Source organism: Cucumis melo, chromosome 8 (assembly GCF_025177605.1).
Source record: "Cucumis melo cultivar AY chromosome 8, USDA_Cmelo_AY_1.0, whole genome shotgun sequence".
Lineage (NCBI taxonomy): Eukaryota > Viridiplantae > Streptophyta > Magnoliopsida > Cucurbitales > Cucurbitaceae > Cucumis > Cucumis melo.
This window is the reverse complement of record NC_066864.1, coordinates 26,502,769-26,528,208: the sequence shown is the minus strand read 5'-3', so window position 1 is coordinate 26,528,208 and position 25,440 is coordinate 26,502,769. Positions and strand designations below refer to the sequence as shown.

Below are 25,440 nucleotides of genomic sequence, written 5' to 3'. Positions count from 1 at the left end.
ATGTTGTATAGTTGACGCCTTATGCATGTCAAGTAAATATATACTTGACGTTTTTACATGTAAAGGAATATCGTATACTTGACATATATTTAACGTTACGTATAGTACTGTTTATTAATATATATTAAATATACAAAATTTTCATTTTCTGGTTCTTGCATTAGGTACATTTGTTTCAATAAAACATATCCATCAACAAAATAAAATTTTTAGAACCAGTATAGTTACGCAACAAGAAAATGACAAAATAATTAAGTAAACCAACAATAATTTCATTTGTTCTCACCAATGTCATCAACGATTACATAATTCCAATCCAAATATAGCCAACTAAAATTTCCTATCTGTGGCCTATTCCAAAATCAACAATAATAATAGCTACCTCTTATATAACCAATAATAATAGCTATCTTGTATACCAAAACTAAAGTCTCTATCCCCTTGCATCTATTGCATCATCTATAAGTATAATGGCTATGAACATTATTTCTACCAAGTTCTGAATAGTCAGAATTGTCTCTTAAATTTTGACGACCAAGTCCAATAGGATCTACTCCACATAAAAATTCTGAACAAAATTCAACAGCTTCTTCTAATATATAACCTTCAGCAATACAACCCTCTAGACGATTTCGATTTCTCACAGCGTTTTTTATAACCTTCATGAACCTTTCAAATGGATACATCCATCGCAAATAAATGGGCCCACAAAGTTTTACTTCTCTAACAAGGTGTACAGTGAGATGGACCATTATCGTGAAGAATGAAGGAGGGAAGAACCAATTCAAACGAAAAGTGGAGATAAAAATAAAAACAAAATTATAAAAAATAAACATATCAAAAGCCAAGAACCAATTCATCCTTATTACTTCCAACACCACCCATTAATCTAAGTTTCTAATGCAAGATTCGTTAAACAAGGCATTTATGTCTACTTTTAAGTTGGTATTATATAACTATTGTTATATTTCAAATCTAGAAAAGTTTACAATACTCACCAATTATCAGAAATTCAAGATGATCCAAACAATAAAATAGTCTTGTCCGATGCAATCATAAAAGTGCTCTACACCTAACTAAAACATATCTTTATCAAAATTTACATTGTAGAAGGGATGTGGAAACTATTTAGCTCAACAATCACATAATTCTCAATCCAAAATTCCACTTACTTGAAGAAATACCAACTTTTAGAAAGCCTAAATGATAAATCTCAACCTTAATCAACACCATGGGATTTTCAAAAGTAATATACTTATCCAAAATCCACCATAAACCTTAATTAATCACTCCAAATTAATTCAGAACTAAGCCCAATAAACTTTCCCGGTTCAAAAACTGATCTAAGACATCTTAATCAAGTGCGAATTAGTCCAAAATGTATTCAACCTTGCTGAATCTTAGTCATACAGTTAGTAATATACCCAAACAGAACAACAAACGAATTCCAATAGCTCATATGAATATTCAAATACTTAAATCCAATTCGAAAAAGAAAGTATAGCAATAATCCTTACCGACTCTTACCAAAAAGGCTCGAAACCTTGCTGATTGGTGACCGAAAAGTTGCTGCAAGATAACGAAGGTTGAAAATGGGACGTCGGCGCGAGTCTTTGCTAGTTGTCGGCGTGGGTTTTCGCGCAGTAGGCGTGTTCGGGCGGTGGGCGTGTTCAGGTGGCGACGTTTCGGGCAGCGGGCGTTCGGGCGGGTGGGTGTTCGGGCGGCGTGGTCTTCGGCGGCGGGGGTCTTCGCACAGTGGGTGTTTTCGCGTGACGTGGTCTTCGGCGGTCGTCGGCTGGGATATGGACTTCGCGGCGGTCGTCGGCGACTTGGGCGGCAAGTGTCTGGGTCGTCGGCGTCACGACTGGAGAGAGATGTGGAGATAGAGATGGAGATAGAGAGATTGAAGGGTTTTGGGAGAGAAAAGGGGGAAAATGAAAGGTTGTTTTGGAGGGAATTTTTAAATAAACTTTTTTATTATTTTAATAAATTTCTTTTTAATAAATTTATTTTAATACATTTCTTTTTATTAAATTTATTTTAATAGATTTCTTCTACTAAATTAATTTTTAATAAGTTTCTTTTGGAAAATTTATTTTAATAAGTTTGTTTTAATAAGATTATTTTAATAACATTATAATAACTTTATTTTAGTAATTTTATTTTAATAAATTTATTTTAATAAGTTTATTTAATGGAATGAGAGAAATAAAAAAATATTTTTATATTTAATATTTTTATATTTTTATATTTGACATTTTTAAAATATTAATTTTCAAAGTATCAAATAAATTTTTTAACTATACTTGATGTTATTTCCACGTCAAGTAAATGTCAACTATACTTGACGCGGAATCAACGTCAGGTAAAATCTGCACTATACTTGACGCGACAAAATCGTCAAGTACAATCTCAACTATACTTGACGGGACACAAAACGTCAAGTAAAAGTAATTAAAAAATTTTGGTGAAAATTTTGTCTTCTTTAAACTATACTTGACGTTGTTTTCGTGTCAAGTAACGTTTCGCAATACTTGACACGAATACAACGTCAAGTAAATGTTAGCGTAAAATTATTCGAAAAACTCCGTGAAATCTTCGCTTTTTTGTGACTATACTTGACGTTTTTCCTTTAAAATTGTCAATACTTGACCTTTTTTTAACAAAAGCGTCAAGTATGTAAAAGTGCCTAGTGTCAAGTAAAGTAGATTTTGTAGCAGTGATCGGATCACAACGACTTGAATAACTTGCGATCAACCTCATCTCCTCTGCTTCTGTACAATGAAAATGTTGGTGGGCTTAATTCTGTTATGCAACTGTCACCACAAAGAAAAGAAAGACAAACAATGGTTGACCAGCCTGAAATGAATCCAATAACTTACAAGAAACGTTCCAAATCCAATGACAAACCAGAACGAAGTCATTCGAAATCCTACAAAAAACTAAAAAATGATATCAACAAAGTTCGTAAGGATTTATCCATATTAAGTTCTATAGTCTGTAGGATGGATGATGCAATTAGAAAGCAGTCATTGGAGCTGTCTGAAATGAAGTACATGCTGGAGAGATTGGTCCAGGTAAACTTTGGTTTCAGAAAATATTTCGTTTATCAGTTGTTTAAATAAACGATTGTTTAACTGAAATATCCGATCACCTATCACATTTCAACGATCGGTTATCACATTTACCTGATTGTTTAGATAGGATACATGATCGTTTGCTTTTGTATACACGATTTTTTAGCAATCGGTTTTTTAAATTTAAATTTAAATTTAAATTTTATTTATTTATTATAATCAAAATTAGAATCAAGGGTATGATGATCTTCATGATGATTTTAATCATGATAATATGGACAAAAGAAATAATGATCATAAGAATATAGAAGATATGATCAGCACTGAGCAACCATATACTGAAGAACAACATACTCAAGAACTTACCGTGGAAACTCAAAGGTTAACGTTTCATTCATTATTTACTGTTTTATATTGTTGAAAGTTTCTTACATTCTAAATAAATAACAATGGTATTTTTTCTTTTTCTCATTCTTTTTTTTTTCTCATTTTGTTTAGGGAACAAAAAACATCACCTGAAAATCAAGAGGAATCAGACAGTTATATTAGCATAAACAACAGGGATACATACTTGCTATTAACTATAAGAAATATATCAGATAATATAAATGCTCAAAGTCAGAAAGAAAAAGACGTGCCAGAAATGGTTACTACTCTTCCACTTATAAGCCAACCACTTCCACTTTGTGAGATACTACCACCAACTACTCTTAAACATCTTGCATTAGCTCCATTGAATTTTTTTTTGAAAATTCACGAAGTGCCACTATCAATTTCAGATGTAAATGAAAAATGTCAACTAGTATGTATACAAAACAACTGTGTAGTCCTTTGAATTAAGAGTTTGTTTCTTATCTAATATTATGCATTGTAAGAAATACAAAAAAATAATGAAGCAGTTGCTTTGGTTGAGATACAAAAAGAAAATGAACAAGTAACTGAGGAACAAAATTTAACAATTGACAATGTGCAACCACCTATTTCGGCTAAAAAAAATAGAATCTCAATTGGCATGTATACACAACAACTGTATAGTCCTTTCAATTAACAGTTTGTTTTTTTATTTAATATTATGCATTGTAGAAAATACAAAAAAATGATCAAGCAGTTACTTCGATTGAAAATAAACCAGTAACTGAGAAACAAAGTTCTACAATTAATTTAGAATCTCTATTGGAATGTATATATAAGAACTCTAATGTACTTTTCATCAATTATCATTATTATTATTGTTATTGTTATTGTTATTTAACATTATGCATTATTAGAAATGAAGGAACAACAAAAACCAATAAAAAGAAGGAAGCCATGTAAAATAGGAGATAAAAAAGTGCCTAATCAACAAGTTAATCCACCTACAACATCTACTGAGGTCATATTAAAACCTATAATACCTATACGAGATGTCAAATTACAAGACGTAGATAGTTATGATCCCGTGTGACCAGTGGATCCAAAATTGTGGGAGACATACTTATCTTGGAATAGATCTAGAAAAACAATTAATGAAGAGAGGGCAATAGTGTTCACAATCAGAAAGAAGAAATTTTTCAAAAAGTTTGAAGAAAACACATGGATACTATGAGACATAAGTACTCTTTCCAAATTTCATTTTATATATACAACTACATGATCGAGTACAATATTCTTTATTTAACTAAACGATCATTTATAGATAATACATGATCGTTTGATTGGATAAGCGAACTAAAAACATTGTACACGATCGCTTAGTTTAGAAAAGAATGTTGTAAACGATCACTTGTATTTGCTAATCGATGGCTTGAATTTTGATAAACTATCGCTTGTATTCACTAAACGATTGTTTGATTTTTTTTTTGTAGACCATGGATTTGTTATTGTACCACGTGCAGAATAACATGTTACGTATGAAACATCTTTGCAAATATAGTTTTACAGTACTAGATTCGTCATTTATGGAAAGTTATTATTCTTTAATTTTTTTTGTATAGAAGTTAAACTACATAATTATATTTTGACCAAATTTTTTTATTTGTTCTTCAAGACTGGAATCAACAAAGAACCCATAATTAGGCAACGACTTTATGATAATCGTGTGCGTCAACAGCAGACAATAAGAAGGTTAAATGGACAGACACAACAACACATTTAATACTATGGTCAGAAGTAGATTTAGATTACTATTTTACTTCAACTATTGGTGCAATCCAAGATAAAGTAGGGTGGGGAGATGTCAACTACGTGATTGGCTGCATAAACATTAAAGAACACTGGTTGGCTATTGCAACTGATATGAAGAAATGTAAGATCTATGTGTTTGACTCAATGCCAAAATATGTTGAACAAAAACTTGTTGATGCAGCTATAGCAATACCTACACGATGCATCCCCTCACTAGTAATTGCTATTGGAATACATGTGCAAAGAAAGCGTTTTAGGTATGGCCCTTGGCCAATACTAAGATAGAATACCACATTACAAAAAGGCACTTCATTAGATTGTGAGATTTTTTATGCCAAATTTGTTGAATGCCTTGTAACAAATGCAGACCGTAATTGTCTAATTATGCATAACATGAAACCGTTTAAACAACAGTATGTAGTAGAGTTTTGGGCAAATAAATTCTATTGGTAAATAAAATGTTTGTTTCGGTTGATGTACATGTACAGTTTTTCTTTTTAATTTTAATCAACTTTTAACTGAATGTTTGTATTCGTTTAGATAGATATCGGAAAGCAATTTCATAAAGATATAAAAACATTCGTGTAGAGAAATGTAAAAGATCGTGTATATAGCTTTAAGCGATTGTTTATATATACCACACTAATGTCTAAATGATCGCGTATTTTTCGATTAATCTAAACGATCATGTAAGACATCATAGACCACCACGTACTTAAGTCAAACCGATTTCCTAAACTATATATAAACGTACAATTATCAAACCTAAATGATCGTGCGATGAAAATCACACGATCATTTAGTAAGTCTAAACGATCTTCTTCATACACATAAACGATATTAAGCGATTGTTTATATATACCACACTAATGTCTAAACGATAATAAATCTCCATCAACTTTAATATCAAACGTTTATACATAATAATGAAATAAAGAAATTACACATTTTCATTAATTGTTGAACTACTAAATTCACCAACAAATGGAATTCTTTGTTTTCTTGGTCTTCCAGCTTGTCGTTTAAAGATGGAGGTAATATTTTCATGATAGAATCTACAACTCTCCAATCGAAATAAGATCCAACATGTTGAATACAATCACTGTATATTGCGGATAGTGTTTCTCTATAATAAAACTCAGATACATAAGAATAGGTATCTAAATTAAGCATTCATAGAACAGCAAGAGCATGCGCACAAGCAATTTCTTCAACATCCCATACTCGGCAACTACAACGTCCTACATTTAACTTCATAATAAACTGTTGATTTTCATCCGTTACTTGGTATTCAATCGTACTAATTAGATCAACCTAATACATAAGACAAATAAAGGCAATTAATAAAATAATAAAAGATAGATTTCAATCTCTGTATACATCAGATATATATATATATAAATAGCAATCTATCTGTGATTACCTGAGACAGGAATAGAAAATTGCTATCTTTATCTATCAGATAGACAAAAATAGCAATCTATCTCTAACTGTCCGAGATAAAAAAAAATCTTATCAATAATCTTCTCAACTTTTCATGTTCTAAACACAGAATGTTCTCAGCCCAAGAAGTCAAACGACTCTTCATTGTAGAAGCAACTTTACTTCGTTCATAAAACCACTTTTGCAATAAATCCCTAATTGAACTAAGCATCGTAGCCACATGTGTTCTCCTAAGATCTTTAAACAATGAATTTACACTTTCGGCACAATTTGATGTCATCATTCTATACCTTCGTCTCCGTGAATATGTTCGAGACCACTTTTCAAAAGCAACACTACTAAGATAATCTTTGATATTTGAACAAACAGATTCCATGCATTTCATATGGTACTCAAATTCATCAACGGTGTAGGCATAAACACAACTAAAGAAATATTTATCAAGTAGTGGATCCTTAAAATGGAGTTTCAAGTTACTTAAAACATGTTTTGTGTACACATAATACTCAACATCAGGAAACACTCTTAAAACTCCTTTAGGAATGCTAAGATGCCTATTCAAAACAATGACTAAATTAGTCCGCTCTAAAAAACTACCTCGTACCTTCTCAAAAAACCTTGTCCATGATATATCATTTTCAGAATCTACAATGGCAAAAGCAAGAGGAAAATTTTGATTGTTACCATCTTGTAATGAGGTTGTTAATAGGATGCCACCAAACTTACACTTCAAAAATGTCTCATCAACAGAAATAATAGGTCTACAATATTTCCACCCCTCAATTAATGCAGCAAAAGCCATAAAGAAAAACTTGAAATGACCACTATCATTTATTTCTAAAGCAGTGCATGTACCTATAATAATTACAAACATATTTCTATCGGCACAAACAAAAAAGAACAGAAAGAATGTGAAAGATGCTAATATTGGTCTATCTAGATAGACTGTGATATTAGTATATCCACGTCTATCTGCAAATGAATTTAAATTTGATATACAAAACTAATCATACATCGGTTAAATTCAACCAATTTATCAAAGAATCTTGGAATCAATGCATACGATTCAATTGCGTCACCCTGTAATATCTTTACCATATGTTCTTTCCCCCTCCAAGATTTTTGGTAACTTATACTAACTCCAAGATTTATAGGAGCATTATGCACAATTTCTTTAGGAATGAAACGATCAGTAGACATGAATCTAAAATCATCTATAAAACAACCGCTAATTACTGTTGAAGAAGCTTGCAAGTGAGAACTTTAGGCAGTACTCAATGAACAATCATGGTCAAAAGTGTATTTTCGTAGCATCCACAAATTACTTTTCTTATAACGAGATCCTGAACATACCATTAGCAGCCTTCTTGCAGACATATAAATTCAAGAGACCTTATATTTGATACTGTAGTCCTAAATTGAAAGTTGGTCTTCGTTGCTATTATGCAAAAATACTTTGAAAACACTTCTTTACTTTCAAACAAACATTTTTCCTTCAAATAAGAATAATAAGAGATGTCTCTTATAACTTCATCATTTGAAACAAAAGAAGAAGAACCTATATTCAGTGAAATATTAACATTCTCCCGTACACTACTAGATGAAGAAGACATTTCCAAACAATTAACACTTACATGGGCAACTAATAGATGTCTACTTGTTGCATCTTTAGCAAAAGTTAAATACCTAGCAACATCATTGTCTATCTTTATTGGCACCATAGTTTGAACATTGATTTTACCAAAATCAAATAAAATAGATAATTCTATGGATTCATCCAATTCAATTTGTTTACCTGATTATAGTTGACTTGCATATCTACCCAAAATTTCGGACATTGAGTAATTCTCATAACTATTGCAGCCATTCCATTGACCTCCATAAAAAACAACAATAGAAATAGATATTCAAATATGGAAAAAGAAAAAAAGAAAATATAATTAAGTATTTAAGGGTGAGAGGAAGAATTAGATAGATATCTACACAAAATAAGAGAATAAAATATACTAAACAATAAAAATAAACACAATACAAAAAATAAATAAATAATCGTGCAAAAAAGATAATAAATACTAAACGATCATTTAACAACAATAGATGATCGTATAAAATAAATTAAACCATCGGATAGAATAAACTAAACGATATTGTTGACTTAGATACACGATCGTTTAAACACGCTGATCATACAAAATATTGAAATTTTTTGTGTTCATAAAGATAAACGATCGTATTCATATAGCAAAACAATTGTCTCTATATAGATAAACGATGATATTGATAGAGGTAAACGATCAAGTAATTCAATGAAAATTATCTTGAAAAACTTCAAACTATCGATCTTCATAATGAAATACATAATTCTTACAGTGGTTCTTAAAAGTTCTAAATGAAAAAAACTTTAAACTCTTACAAACAACAAAAAACAAAAACGACATTCATACTGAAATATATATATAAGTTCTTAGTAAGACGTAAACAATCATTAAAATCTTCAACAATCTTCTTAACGAAATACAAGATGTCTTACATTAATACCTACATATTCTAAACATTCTATTTTGACGCCGAAATATATTCTGAATGAAATTTTATAATCAACTAAATAGTTCAAACAACAAACAATATTTAGAATACTTATCGAAACCAAAATCACTGAGACGATATTAACAGAGCAATATAGACGATATTGATCGTCCAAGATGACTAGAAGAGAAACGATGTTATGGAAGATAATGAATATGAGAAAGAATGTTGTACAATATTACGAACAAGAGAAATAATGATCAAGATGAAATATATATAAAAGACAAGATGAATAACTCAGAAACGACGATCTTGAAAAAATCGTGAAGAAGAACTATTAGATTTGAAAGATCGTTATAAAAGAGTAAGGACAAATAAGAAATTCTAAAAAAATAATTTGCCTTAATGGGCGAGTTATACGAACCGTAAATAGTTTACAGTTTTGTTATATCCATGAAAATGTCTTTTTTATAAACTACTTTTCTGAAAGAAAGAGTTTATAAACTACTAAAAAAACAAAATTATACTTTAGAGGTTTAAGATTAGGAAAAATGGTTTATTTTGATCTACATAAACTAACAAAAAAAGATTGACTTGACATTTTCTTTTTGTTAATCGAGAATTTAAATTTGATACTATGAAAATTTTCTCGTCTAAAAGCTTAAAAGACTAAAATTAATAGACCTTATAAGAATTATGAGGCTTTTTCTTAGAATAATATAAAAAACTAAATTAAAAATGTTAAAAATTATTTTTAGTTTTATAACTTTAAAGAGCCGTTTGGCCCAAGGGTTATCACTATTGGGTTAGGTTATTGTTTGGGGAGGGTTATCATAACCTTTGTTTTAAGGTTATCATAACTCCTTCTTCCCCCTCTCTACTTCTTCTTAAACCTTTTTAAACTCCCATAACCCTGTCTCTTCAACTTTTATATAAAACTACATTTTTAAATCCTTCTCCCAAATACATCTTATCATAAAACTACATTTTTAAACTTTTCCTCAAAACACATGTTATAGTAAAATTAGGCTTATTATAACGCTAGTTTTATCATAACACTAACCCTCCATAACTTTCTGTAATTTCAAATCGATAACCATTTAATTCTTGTAATTTAATATATAATAACTTAGTTACTTTATTTTGAAATGTATAACCTTTTAGTCTTTAACATGAAAATTCTCATAAAAATATTTTTTATTTTTATTATGTAAGGGCTTGGTTATAGTCTTAATACTTAAATATTTTCGTTCAATATCGATGAAATATACATGATAGAGACTAAAAATCCTTTTGAACTGACTTAAGCTTTAAATTCTTTTGATAAAAAAAAATTTACGTTTAAAATATATTTCATAATAATATTAGGAATGGTTATCAAAAGATCAAACATAATTTAAAATAACTAATTTTTTAAAATAAATATTTAAAAATATATTCCAAATACAATCTTAAATCCACACAGATTCAAAACGTAGGATCTAAAACATTTAAAAAATTACACTACTATTACTCATAAAGCAAAGCATTTAACACAGAAACGTTAGTAGGTGGCATTTTGAAACTATCACCAACCAATCAAAGGCTGCATTTATCACCGCCAAACCTACCAATCCCATCCCCCATTCATTTCCCATTCTATTTAAACTCTTCAAACTCTCCCACTTCACACTCAAAACTCATCTACAAACTCCTCCAAATTTCTATTTACTAATTTTCGTAAACGCATCATGGCAAGTAACTTAATCACGATTCTAAAGTTGGGTTTAACTGTAACACTTCTCTACGCCGTGATAGGTGGAGGGGTGACGACAGAGGCAACCGTAACGTGCAACCAAGTGGTCTCCAATTTGAGTCCATGTATTTCGTACGTGACGGGCGGAGGATCCCCGTCATTTAACTGTTGCAGTGGTGTGAGACAGTTGAACAAGGCAGCTCAGACAACGCCGGATAGACAGGACGTATGTCGGTGCTTGAAATCATTGATCAATGGCGTTACGTATAATGGCCAAAATGTTGCCAATGCTGCTGCTCTTCCGACCAAGTGTGGCGTCAATCTTCCCTACACTATCAACCCCAATGCCGACTGTAGCACGTAATATATTTCTCTCTCTAAATTTTTATGTTACATGATCTTTTGATTTGAGTCTAAGTGTTGAGTACAGTTTTCATTTTCTTCATATTTTCAACTATGCATCTTCAGTTTAATTTTCACTTTTACACTTAGTTCTGAGTTTTTTTAAAAAAACTTATTTGGTTACATAATTTTCAAAAATTTACATTTACACTCTTTAATATTAATGCTTACTTTATTATTATGTTTAACCTTTACATAACAAAACAATTTAAAATGAAGAGTTCACACTGATCTGAATTATAAATACTTTAATATCTTTAAATTAGTTGTGATAAAACATCAAACATAAATGCCTAAAATGAAAACTAAAATGTATAAAATTTTTAAACCTAAGAATGAAATAAAAACTTTAGTTCGAAAGTAAAAACGGTAAGATGAATAATTTGAAAATTGGTCGAAAATCTCAAAACTCAACCAAGTTTTTTTTTCCTTATTTTGTACGTATTTGTTAACTTTATTTAGTTTAAGAAAGTTCTAATTAATTTACCTGGGAATTATTATTACTTTGCAGCATTAAAATGTGAGGAAAATCAAGCAGCTACACTGCAAGACGATGTCGTATCGATGGAAGAATAAATGGAGAGAGCATTTTGCTATGAACAAATTATGAACTTTGTTTTGAAATATTGTCTACTTGAAAACCCTTTGTACTTGGGTTCATGGTTTGAATTTAAATTTATATAAATATGATAGCGTTTACTTAAAATTTGTGTGAATTTTAATTTATATTATGTGTGTTTTTGAAGTATATTTATTTTTTAAAATGATTCTCACGTTAATTTTAATAGATCAATTGGAAAAAAGAAAAAAAAAAAAAAACAACAGAGAGAACATATTTGGTTCATATATTCTGTTAAACAGAGAGAGCATACTGCGCACAAAAAAAAATGAATATGTTAACTCTTTTTAATTAAGTTGATTTTTCTATAAAGTATCATTTTTAGTTTCTATATTTTGAACTGGGGTCTTTTGAAAAATATAACAAAAGACAAAATATTTTTACTGTATAAAATAATTTTAAAAACAGAAAAAATCTACCGGCCTCATAATAAAAAATATAAAAAATGTTCAATCAACAACGCGCGTACTATATTTTGTAACATGTGTAGTATATTTAGTACACGATCGTTCATATTTTGGCTATTATTTGGTGCACGATCGTTTAGATTAGCTAAACGATTTTTTATAAGATTCTTTTGGTACACGATCATTTTGATTTATCTACACGATCGTTTATTATTATTTTTTTTTGTACAACCGTTTAGATTTGGCTACTTTTTGTACGATCATTTATATTTGATATATTTGACTACCCAAATCTAAACTATGTTTTTTTCCAGTCTTTTAGATTCAATACACGATCTTGAACAACCAAATAAATGTTTGAAAAAAAAATATTTTTTATAAATACACAATCTTGAACCAGGAAAAGAATGAAAGACGATGGAATTGACGAAAACGAGAAGAAAGAAAAAAAAAATAAAAGAAGAAAGACGATAGAACAAACGAATGAAGAAGAAGAACGGAAGAGCAAACCTCGAATATTTGAAAAATGGTTAACTTTATGGGTTTTGTTACACAGGTCGTAAATAGTTTGGTGTTTTGTTACGTTTACTAAAGTTTCCCTTTTGAATTTGTTCAATTTAATCCTAAAATACTAGTTTATTGTTGGATTTTTAGTTTTCTTTTTGGGAAACTTTCGTAAATATAACAAAACACCAAACTATTTACGGCTCGTGTAATAAAGCCCATAAAGTAAGCCATTTTTTAAATATTCAAGGTTTGCCCTTCTATCTTTCTTCTCTTTCGCGCGATGAAATCGTCTTCCTCCTGCGATTTTTTTCATTTTCCTTCTGCAATTTCTTTCATCGTCTTTCTTCATTTCTCTTTTTTATTCTGCAATTTCTTTTCATCATCTTTCTTATTTTTCAATTCTTTATTTACGTCGTTTAATCTGTCTTCCTTATTTTCCTCTTCTTTTTTCGATTTCTTTCCATCGTCTTTCTAGTTTTTCTCTCTTTTTTTTTCGCTTCGATTTCTTTCCATCGTCTTTCTTCTTTTTCTCTTTTTTTTTTACGTCATTTACATTTGGTTAACTAAATCTAAATGATTGTGTACAAAAAAAAAATAGCAAAATCTAAAAGATCGTGTATAAAGAATCTTGAAAAAAAAAATCATTTAGATTGGAATGGCCAAATGTAAATTCTCGTGTAAAAAAGTAAACAATCTACGATTGTGTAAAATAAATAAAAGATTGTATATAAAAAATCTTGAAAGAAAATCATTTGGATTGAAGTAGTCAAATGTAAACGATCCTGTAAAAAAAATAAATCATCGTTTAGAGAAATCTAAACGATCGTGTACCAAAATAATTAAAAAAAATCGTGTACTAAATTTTAAAAAAAAATCATTTTGATTTAGGTCCCCAAATCTAAACGATCGTATAACCAACGTAACCAAATTAAACGATCAGTTAAAAAAATAAAAAATCGTGTATAAAGAATCTTGAAAAAAAATTATTTGGGGTGGAGTAGCCAAATATAAACGATCATGTAAAAAAAATAAATCATCATTTAGAGAATCTAAACGATCGAGTACCAAAAGAATTAAAAAAATCGTGTACCAAATTTTGAAAAAAAAAATCGTTTACGATCTTGTAACCAAATTTAAACAATAGTTGTAACAAAATTAAACGATGGAATTGAAAAAATAAATTGTAGCTATATCTAAACGATCGCTTACCAAACAATAACCAAATCTAAACGATCGCAAATATATACACGCGCGTTGTTGACGGAGCATTTTTGGTATTTTACAGGGTGGGTCTCTGGGTTTCTTCCGTTTTCGAAATTGTTTTTATAAATTGTAAATATTTTATCGCTTTTTTATATTTTTTAAAAGGTCTTTTTTTTCTATAAATTTTAAAAACATATATTGATTGTTATTATTATTTAATCGAACTAAAAATTAACTTTACTACATAATTAAATTAATAAATGAAAAGATGAATTATTCTCACTGTGATCATTTAAACATGTTTTGCACTAACATGTGTATTACTAATAAAGAGTAATAATTTATTTTGGAAACCATAATTTTTTAAAAGAATTGTATAATAAGGTATTTGTAATTAAGTTTCTTATAACATGATGATAAAGGAATCCAATTTATAATTCATCTCGACGTTGTGGGTTTTTTTCCCCTATTTTCGCTCGTAAAATTTTATATTAGGTTATCTATTTAGGATATTTTAAAAAATATAAAAAAACGGCAAAATATTTACATTATATAGAACAATTCTAAAAACTAGAAAAAACCCAAAGACCCACCTTATAAAATACAAAAAATGCCCCACCAACAATGCACGTAATATATTTGGTAACGCGCATAATATATTTGGTACACGATTGTTTAGATTTGACTATTTTTTGGTACACGATCGTTTAAATTTGTTTTTTCAATTCTATCGTTTAATTTGATTACACGATCGTTTAATTATTGGGTTAGACGATCGTTTAGATTTGGCTACACGATCGTTTAGATTCAGCTATCCCAAAACTAAACAATTTTTTTTTCTTCAAAATTTAGTATAAGATCGTTTAGATTTGGCTACTCGATCGTTTAGATTTGGTTACCCCAAATCTAAATGATTTTTTTTTTCAAAATTTGGTACACCATCGTTTAGATTTGGCTATCTAATTTAAATGGTTAAACGATTTTTTTCAAGATTCTTTATAGATCATCTTTTATATTTGGTTCTTAATTTAAACAACCTAAAAAAGAGAAGAAGAAAGACGATACGATGCATGCAGTGAACGAAAAAATAATAAAAAAAAAGAAGAGTAAAGGAGGAAGACGATAAAAAATCGCAAAAGAGAAAAAGATGAAAGGACAAACCTGAAATATTTAAAAAGTGGCTAACTTTGTGGGCTTTGTTACCCACGCCGTAAATATTTTAGTAATTTGTTATATTTAAAAAAGTTTCCCATCTATTTTCTATTCGTATTTATCTCGTTTGAAAACTAAAAAAATAATTGATAAAGTATTCAAATATTTCGTAAAGGTGAAAATTAATGATCGAAACATTATACAGAAATGAGCATAAATTTTAGAGAAATTGAGTACTAAAAAGTAAATTATTAATTATAGGTGCATATTAGGGTTTACTACATTTGTTAGGACTAAAATATTAGACTTATAAAAATCATTAGTCCGTTATATAAATTGGATGTACCTACTTAATTATGAAATTGGCATTATAAACTCGAAATGAGCCAACAATAACATATAATTGAGTGGAGTTAAGGCATTCACTTTGAAGTGTGATTCAAATTTCTACACTCTTCATTATGTAATTAATGTTTTGAGAAGGTGTAAAGGTATTATTATCCCCAACATTTATTGAAGGTTCTAAATTTATTAGTTGTATATTTTTTACGAAAGATTTGAACTTTGAATCTCTTAGCTTTTACTGACGTACATGTGTTAATTGAACTAATTACCTCTTAATCAAAATATATAAGTAAACCTTTTAAACTGTGATCTGAATATACTGTCGATAACAGATTAGCTCAATTAATATCCGATAATACCAGTAATCACATGGTCAAAATCTGGAATTTGAATCTCCTATTCCAACGATTCTACTAAAATAATTGTAAACTTCATTCTAAAATTGTTTGAGACTTCTACTGAGGGTTTCCAAGAGGAATCTTCCGACATCTTTTTCTCGAGTTATGTGCAGTTTATTTTTTGTATTTGGTTGATTTTTGTTTTTGTTTGTTTCCTTTATTTTTTTAGCAGTATTTTGTTTGTGGTTCAATCCTATTTTTAGCAATCAAATGTCTTTGTAAAAAAAAAAAAAAAAAAAAAAAAAAAAAATATATATATATATATATATATATATATATATATATATATATATATATTATATATAATCACACTACAGTTAAACTACATTAAAGTTAGAAAAAAAATAAAAAAATAAAAAAAATAAAGAAATAATTAAATTTGTTAAGACAAGAAAAAGAAGAGAGCAATTGAGTTCAAAAGAAATGGTATAAAAAAGTTAAAAAGAGCAAATGTATTCTTTATACTATAAAGTTTTATGCAAAACCTTTGATTATAGGGTTTGAGATAGTGTGTACAACTACCTATTAAGAGGATATTCCAATATTCTCGATCATTAGAATTGCACCTCGATCTTCACCTTAAACTATGATCTTTAACGATGTCTAAAATGTATATTTGATTGTATAAATACCATCAATGTATCTGAAATAATCAAGCAAATTTATTTCATAGTTATCAGTCATTTTATGGTATCCGAGTGTCTAGACATCGAATTTGATCATTTTATTTAAATTTTATATTTATTTATTTGTTTATTTATTATTGTTGTTGTTCACACGAGAACTTTAGAGAAATTTATTTCTTGGAGTTGAACTTGTGTTGGTATGTATTTATGTTGATTTAATGTTGTGTGGTTCGATCTATATTATTAGATCTTCTGATTCTTTCTAGGTTGGATGTCTATTCTAGATTTAAAGTAACGGAGCACGTGACATTCTTGAAGTTGGAGTCTTGGAAGAAAGCTTGTATCTTCAAAAGAATTAAGGGTTAGGAGTCTGCTGGCTCTTTGGGAGAATTTTTTCCAGACCTTTTAGAGTCAAGAATTTCTGTCGAAGAAAACTCTTCATTAGACCAAAATAATCTAATAGTCATAATGAAAACATGTGACATCATCATAATAGACCGGTTTATGTTTTTAATTAAATTTGGGACACATGTAAATTTTAAATAGTCTCAAACTCAATTATTTGCATTTTTTGTCATTAGTTTGATAAAAAAACGTGCAAAATTTCTTATTAACAATTATTATTGATATTATTATTATTTTCACCTATTTTCTTCATTTATTTATTTATTATATTTATTATTATTATTATGGTTTATTATTATGTAATTTAGTTGGAACAGTTATACCATCCGAGTAGCCTTCACCACCGAATGTGTTCCAATTGCAGTTTCCATAGTCCCATGTGCAATCATAACAGATGTTTGTTTAGTAGGGGATAAACATGAAATTCAAGCATTGCGATGAAGAAAAGAAAGGAAAATTATAGAAAGACACAAGGAAAATCACCTACGGGATAAATAAGCATAAAACTGCTATATTATATGATATTTATGCTAATCGACAACTTGCAATTTACGAGGGGAAGAATATTAAACACGACCTGTCAAAGGGCACATAAACATTCAAAATTAAGTTCTAAATATTTAAACAAACATACAAAGAACATTAAAAGGATTGAACTTGCCTAATAGCTAAACAACGTTGGATAAAGTTTGAGTAAATTATATGTGAGGTTCACAACAAGAACTAAGGGAAAAGATCTTTGGACATATGGATATTCGACAACCTTATAAAGTGGTTAGCAAATAATAACAAGTCACTGTATCAATTCCAATTTGCATCATTTAGAATTGGCAAAGGCTTGTTATGCTTTGCCTCACACATTTTTGATATGATTCAAATCCACACCCGTATACTGTCAATCATCTAGATGTCCTATCCAAAAACTTTATAGACCTATCCAAAAACTGAAATTCTAGATGTCCCAATCATCTCAATCCATCGAAAAGTGCAAGAGATTCTCAACAGAAACTGGAATTCTAGACCTTAGTTTTTCCAAGATGAGATTCTCAATAGATTCAAACCAATGAAATACAACAATAATAATCATTAAACTTAAATTCACGTCGAAAGAAGAATGCAAGAGAGGAAAAAAATTCATTACATACCAAATGAATAGTTTGAGTACGGTGCGATGGATACAAACTTAGACCCGTTGAACTGTCCATATCGGTAGATTAGAATATTTGCAAGTAAACAACCGAAGCTTAAAGAAAATGAAAAACACTTGTAGATGCCACGACCAAATTAAGCAAATCAAAATCGACCAAGACAAATAAATTAAACACAAAGAGTTCCAAACAAACGTAACGATGAATCTCCGAAACAATCAAACACATTTCATTTCACAGTCCCAATAAATCAAAACACAACAAATCAACAACCTTTAACTCAAAAATTCATTTATTCTCACATTTATAACCAAATGTAACAAACTTAAATTTCAACCCAATTTATAACACCTATTCTCTTGTTGTTCATAAAATCCACAGTTGCTCCATTCAATTTTTGTTCGTCTACAACACCAAAAATTTCCTTTTTCCTAAAATAAATCCATACTGAGTTCACACACAAATATGGACCTAATAAAAGTTATTGAGAAAAGAAATGAAGAAAACTTATATTTACCCTTCTTGAATATGGCTTATTGATGATGAAATTACCTTTCCAAGCTTGAAATTTTTTGTCATATATGCCTCCAATTTGCTTTCGGTGTTCTCCGGACTTTTTCCTTCAAATATTCAAAATCAAATGACTCAATATATCAAATGAGCATCCAGAAGCTAAAAGACCAAAGTTAGAGTAGAACTTAAAAAGTGAAATGAGTGTATTTGAACTAAAATAAAGAGTTAAAAGAAGAAATAAAAAAGAAATTGTAGATCTGTACCGACACCAATGAGGAATATGTAAGATAGCGAACGGATTTGTGCGACAACAAAGGTGGAGAATAATTAGTAGCACAAATAGTGGACAAGCAAGGAGCTACTTGATGAGATCTACAACGTCGTGTTGAGATGTACAACAACCGGTGAGATGTACAACGAAAAAATCTACCGATGAATGACTTATTTAGGTGGTGATTGAAATGATCTGGTGAAGGAAGAACCAAATGGTATTGGACACAAACTAGATTTGGTCGTGGAAGACCCAAATTCGGAGGCAGAAAAGATTGGGCAAGGTCGAATGCAAACGACGACATTAGACGAGAACCCAAAAGCAACTTTAATGTTGGTTTTAACGACTTTGATGACATCAACGTCAATGTAGCTTCTACCAAACACGAACGGAGGCTTCAACTCTGATGTTGCTTTAGACGTGGGCATGAGACGATAGATGAAGTGGGTTGTCATCGGAGGGATTGTATTTTTCGGATGAGGACATATTGGGTTTATGGGTTTTGGGAAAAGAGAGCTACAACGCACAATGAGGAGGTAGATTGAACATCAACGAGAGAGTGAACGAGAAAAGAGGGGAGGGGGTTGAGAGAGCAAATTTTAGAGAAGAAAAAGGGAAACATTAATTTTACAAAAATTAAAAAATAAAGGATATCTTTAATCTTGATTTTAAATCGACAATAATCCTTCCTCTTTGATGTTGGTTTAAAACCGACATTAAAGATCCACATTTTAAAAATCGATATCAAACATTTGTTTTCATTTTTTTTCAATAAACATCATAAGCCATATTTCTTGTAGTGATTGACTGCATTCTTGTACGTTAAGGTTGGTTTGGCCATGTATTAGCTTAATTTATGAATGGCAAAGGTGATGTCAAGTCTAGATATTGTTAGGTAGAGTAATTGACCAACAAGGCGTCGGTAGGGTGTAGCATGATGGAAAGTGTCTTTGTTAGATGCAATTAGTTTTAGTGTAGGATCCATGGGAACATTGGTTGGTTTTGCACTAAGGAGGCCTACATCTTCGATGAGACGAAGAGTATAGTGTCTCTGTGACAAGAAGAGACCAGATGAGTTTCTTGCCAATTCAAGGCCAAGAAAAAATTTGAGGTGTCCTAGGTTTGGTAAAAGAAACTTTTTATTCAAAGTTTGCTTCAATTCCTATATGTGAATGGGATTTGCATCGATGATGATGGTGTCATCAACATATACAAGAAGGGCCATGAAGGATTCATTCTTCCATTTGACAAACATGGAATAATCAGCTTTAGACTGTTGGAATCCCAGAGAGATTATGAACGTCAAGAACTTGCAAACCACTGTCTCGGAGCTTGTTTTAAGTCATAGATGGATTTGTGAAGTTTGCACATCATTTTCTCCCCCTCAATTTGAGGTTTGTACCCTAATGGTAGGTCCATGTAGACTTCTTCAAACAACTTTCAATTTAGGAATGCGTTGTTCACATCTACTTGTACTAAAGGTCATTCTTTTGATACAACTATAGTTAGGAAAGTTTTGACTATCACCATCTTTGTCGTCGGGGAGAAGGTTTCAAAGTAGTCAAGCCTCTCCTCTTGTTGGGTGTAACCTTTTGCAACAAGGTATCACTACAAGAAATCTGACCTTTAATGTCGGTTTAAACCGACATTAAAGGGCTTTAATGTCACTTGACAACCGACATCTTTGCGAGCGTTATTAAAGGCCTTTAATGTCGGTTGGACTTTAATGTCGGTTTAAAAACGACATTAAAGGCCTTTAATGTCGGTTTTCAACCGACATCTTTGATAGTTTTAATGAAGCCCTTTAATGTCGGTTTGGCTTTAATGTCGGTTTTAAACCGACATCTTTGATAGTGTTATTGAAGTCCTTTAATGTCGATTGGGCTATGATGTCGTTTTAAAACCGACATTAAAGAGGCCAATAATGTCAGTTTAAAACTGACATTAAAGGCTTGTTTTTGTCCATTTTTAGAAATTTATATTTATTTAATTGTTGTATTATTGTCTATTTTTTATAAACCAACATTGAATCCATATAGATAAATATTTTTTTCTCGCTCCAACAAATTAATATTATTTTAGAAATTATAATATTTATCTTTTACAAATACACAAAATGAAAACTTAATATTGTGTTTATATATACATTTTACAATAGTACATGAAACAAGATCCTAATACAAATAATAAATCCTAAACGCCTTCTCAGTCTTCAACCTTCAACGATCGCCTGACTATCTACACAATCGCTTAGCTTTCAATCTGATGACTTCAATCATTCTACAAGTCATATCAAAATAAACCATTTAATCTGATAACTTCTGATTTCTATCATCTCCATTATTGCAAACAAACATGTCAAGCATAGTAGTAAGCAGTTCCATAGCCTGTGGGGACTCATAGGAGAAAGAAAGAGTCCCCTGAAAAGGGAGGAATTAACAGCCAAAATCATTGACTTTCATTTACACCACATATAATACACACAAAAAGTTCAAAGGGTCTCCCAATCAGGTTCAAAACACAATGTCATTCATAATACAACCAGTGTCCATAAGTTCTTCATTATGTAACTAACCATCAGCATATGTTGCAAAAACTGTAGGTCTATAATACAACCAGCCAAAATCAAATGTTCCATTGTTGAGTTTGGTCTATAATCCAAACTGTAGGTTTCATTTGAGGACAATCTAAACTATAGGTTGTCTAAACCATGATTTAATCATAATAAGTCAAAAACCATTAAGTCGTAAAAGCAAAAGACAAAAGGTTTAGTGACAAACCTGAGCCACTGAGACCTGTGAACCATATCATGATCCTTTCTACTCAAAGTTCTATGTACACTACTCTGACTTCAATCTCTAAACTCTTTGCTCAAACTACCAGATCAGAGTGGAAATTGGCTCTATATTATGACATAGTATGTAGAGGAAGAAAAATATTTAACTCAAAAGAAAATTTCATTGCAAACATCTTCATAGTAGAAAAAAGTCTCCAAATCTCCAATAATGAGGCTTTCAATGACATTAAGCCTAAGCTTTCAATTAGATCGCTATTTTTCACTTGATCTTATTTAAAGTCAACTTAGAGTTTCAATAAAAATTTGATTTTTTCAGTTCTATCTAATAAACATCAATCCAAGCATTTGAAGAATTGTATCTGGTCGACCTTCTCCTCCACCATTTCCCGATCTGCAATTGTAATAAACCTCTCAAGACTATTACTACAATATGTACAACAATGATAAACTTAGAAACTGAAACAAAAACAAAAAAAACAAAACAAAAAACAAACAAACTTAGGAACCTTGTTACAATATGCATTTGCCGAGGAAGTGAGGTCTTGAGCACCATTTATGCCAACAAAAATTGATTACATAAAGAAGAAGAAGAAAGTTAAAAGGCCTTCAAGTACTCATTTGTAGTGAAAATGTATCATTCATCATCACTAGACCTATTTCCCCTTCTGTCACACTATTTCGAATTAATACACATTTGGTACTAAATAGGGGAACCTAAATAAGCTTGTAAAACTCAATGCAACTTGAAAGCAAACAAGGATGAACAAGATTATATTCCGGAATTATGTTTTTTTTTACATTCTAGAATAGTAGAAAGGCGTGGCTGATCAATATTGTAGCTTTCAGATTGTTCTTTAGATATAGGACATCGAATAAATGTCATTCCCATTTCACTTGAAGGAATTTGTTTCTCTTTATTGTAATATTCTCTTAGTGAAACACAATCTCTTGCTTCTACATCTCTAACACTTAGTGGAAGTTTTGGCAAACTCAAAAGATGAAAACATTCCACCAAGAATAGATCCCTCAAATTCACAAGATGACAGATGCTTTCAGGCAATTTGGTAAAATGGTTTTTACTTAGATGAAGAATTTGCAATGAAGCTAAGCTATGAAGGTCATTTGGTAAATCTCCATCCCACAAATTACAATCACTCAGATTCAAAATCCTCGAAGAACAACCAAATGTAAACCAATTTGTCCTCAATGATAATTTGCAAATATGGTTAAAAACAATCCAAATTGCACTTTCGTCGCTTTACTTTCAAATGCAAAAATTGATCAAAAACAATCCAAATTATGCAATACATTCATTTAGAACGATAAAAATTGCATAAAACTCCGAAATTTCCAAATCCTCTTCATAACAGATTAACTTTAAAATGTTTTAGAGGCAAATTAAAGTTGAAACTAATTTGCTGAAAGTAATAATGTACTTATTTAGTACTGTATTGTGTTGATGTACCTTTGAAGTAGTCCAAAGATGGTGAATAGAGCTATTTGGCAACTCAAGCTCCAATAGATTTGTGGGATTGAAATTTGATGGTAAGGTCTTTAAAGGGTAGCCATGCCAATTGAGAAACCTTAGTTGATCTGAGAGATATTCAATTTCTTCACAAAGATGAACATTGTTCAATTTCAATACTCTTAGATCGGGCATTGAAAAAAAGGCTTTGGCATTTAAATGTGATTCTCCCTCCTCATCCAAATCCATCATTATCCCTTTAATTGCTTCTGTTTCCTGACAAATTTAGAAGTTTAAACTTTAAAGACCAAACATTACTGAACTTGTTCTATATTTATTATATAAAGATAATAACTCAAAAGTTTTCAATTCAGAAACGTTACCTGATCACGACATATCTTTTTGTTGCCGTTATGTCTAATATATATATATATATATATATATATATAAATCAAGACTGACTTTCGAACAAATCAACTCAGACCAAACCCAGTTTTAGTTTCCTGCCAAGCATCTATAGGAATCTCAGTTAAGGGTACTATAAATAATAATAATAACAATAAAAAATAAATTGATTAGCTTTTTTACTCAGCAAGATGTTCATCTAACAAAAGCTCAATTAACATGTTAACATATTTTAGTATTTTCAGCACTACGAACCTACTTCCGCAGCTCTAGCAATTAATCCTACTTCCTAGTGAATGTTACCCATTTCTTTTCACATAGCAGCAGAGCATTTCTCCTTCCTTTTTCATCAATTCTACAGTGCCCCGTTATTCAAATTATAAGTGTTGAAACCCAATTCATGAACTACAAAGCAAAGGTAACCCAAGAAGATACAATACTATGAATGCACGAAGATGAGGCAATTCATACCAGTGGAACCTAAACCTCTTGATGCGGAAAAAGGGAACTATACCATAAACAAAAAGGGAACTATACCAAGGCAAGACCACAAAATACATAAGTGAGAAATCAGAGCCCTTGATGAGGAAAAAGTAAATGTCCAAGTCCAAAGAGATGTAAAAAACACATCAAATACAAATACAAATAAGAAGCAGAATGGTAGCATCTTGAAATCAAATCCAACAGACTTAAATTTACATTGAGATTTTGCACAAAATAAAATGCCCACGCCTTGTAGTTCTTATTAGCACCAACAATAGAATTGATGTAATAGTTCTTTTCCCACTGTTCCATTATCCATCCATTCCTACTTATTTTATATCAAATTTAACAAACACTTCAGAGAATACTACAAAGAATTGAAAACTTCAGTGATTGAAAGTTTACTTCACACTTCAAAGAATGAAAATGACCTTATGCAAGAAATACGGAGAGAGCATTTGAAGTAAACGAATCTATTAATTTACGTTAAAAAATCTTATCATCAAATTAAAACCCATCAATAAATGATATCATACTTTTAAAGACTAAGAAACCCATGCCAGTTGCAATTCCACAACTGATCAGTGGATGTGATGCAGCAACAAGAATACCATCTGCAGAAAAAATTCAAAATAGTTTTCAGCTATTTAAATTTTCGATGGTTAAAAAAAAGAAAAGAAAAGAACGAAGGAAGGTAAAATCAATTTTCCATCACAATGATAAATGAGGTACAAACCTCTAATTTTTCCAAATACTAAATTCTCATAAGCAGCAAGTTCGGACTTTGCCTCCCAAAAGGATTCCTAGAGGCATGTTTTCAATGCATAAAATGGAATTGAAGTTTCTATAAGAAACAGAGTAAGTTTTTATAAAACAATTTGCATATACAACCTTGCAACAATGATCTACTAATTCGAGATAGAAAAAGATTTTAGTAAGATAATGTACATCCATTGTTCTTGTTTGTTTGCTCACCAGAATATTAGGTCACCGGAATAGCAGTCACGACCACAGTCTCCTCTTCGTCACGGCGGCCAGCATGACTAGAACCCACTCCTCCTCGGCTATGAATAGCTTGGTGACTGGAACCCACTTCTCCTCTTCGCCACGACAGCCAATACGACGGCGTCCATAGCCACGATTGCTACTACGACCTTTGTAACCGAAGCCTCTGCCAAAGCAGCCGCAATCTCCTCCTCATTCAGCCATGATTAGTGTTATTGAAGAAGCTGCAATGAAAATGATAATGAGAAGTTTGAGAGTGTATGAGCTTGAAAAACCCCTAAAGAAGGCATTTATATGTAGGGGTTATTGGAAGTTAGGTTTGATGGGATAGTTTGTGGGGTGTTT

At 30.6% G+C, this 25,440-nt stretch overlaps 1 protein-coding gene and 2 long non-coding RNA genes across 3 annotated transcripts; 1 reads left to right on the top strand and 2 right to left on the bottom strand.

The window, feature by feature from the left end:
- Positions 1-10,846: 10,846 nt before the first annotated feature.
- Positions 10,847-12,052, top strand: LOC103501462 (non-specific lipid-transfer protein 1-like). The gene is made up of 2 exons (XM_008465037.3): positions 10,847-11,304; positions 11,858-12,052. The coding sequence occupies exons 1-2, from the start codon at positions 10,940-10,942 to the stop codon at positions 11,868-11,870; spliced, it is 378 nt and encodes a 125-aa protein (XP_008463259.1). The 5' UTR covers positions 10,847-10,939; the 3' UTR covers positions 11,871-12,052.
- Positions 12,053-18,426: 6,374 nt separating this feature from the next.
- On the bottom strand, positions 18,427-19,547 carry LOC103501461 (uncharacterized). The gene is made up of 2 exons (XR_540319.3): positions 18,933-19,547; positions 18,427-18,776 (listed from the first exon to the last, which is right to left on the bottom strand). It is a non-coding gene; the product is annotated as an uncharacterized LOC103501461 (long non-coding RNA).
- A 1,466-nt stretch (positions 19,548-21,013) lies between these two features.
- Positions 21,014-22,464, bottom strand: LOC127150430 (uncharacterized). The gene is made up of 2 exons (XR_007822738.1): positions 22,244-22,464; positions 21,014-22,128 (listed from the first exon to the last, which is right to left on the bottom strand). It is a non-coding gene; the product is annotated as an uncharacterized LOC127150430 (long non-coding RNA).
- Positions 22,465-25,440: the final 2,976 nt, after the last annotated feature.

Bases quoted from the DNA above. Each gene is read 5' to 3' on its own strand.
- LOC103501462 (XM_008465037.3), top strand. From the start codon at position 10,940: ATGGCAAGTAACTTAATCACGATTCTAAAGTTGGGTTTAACTGTAACA.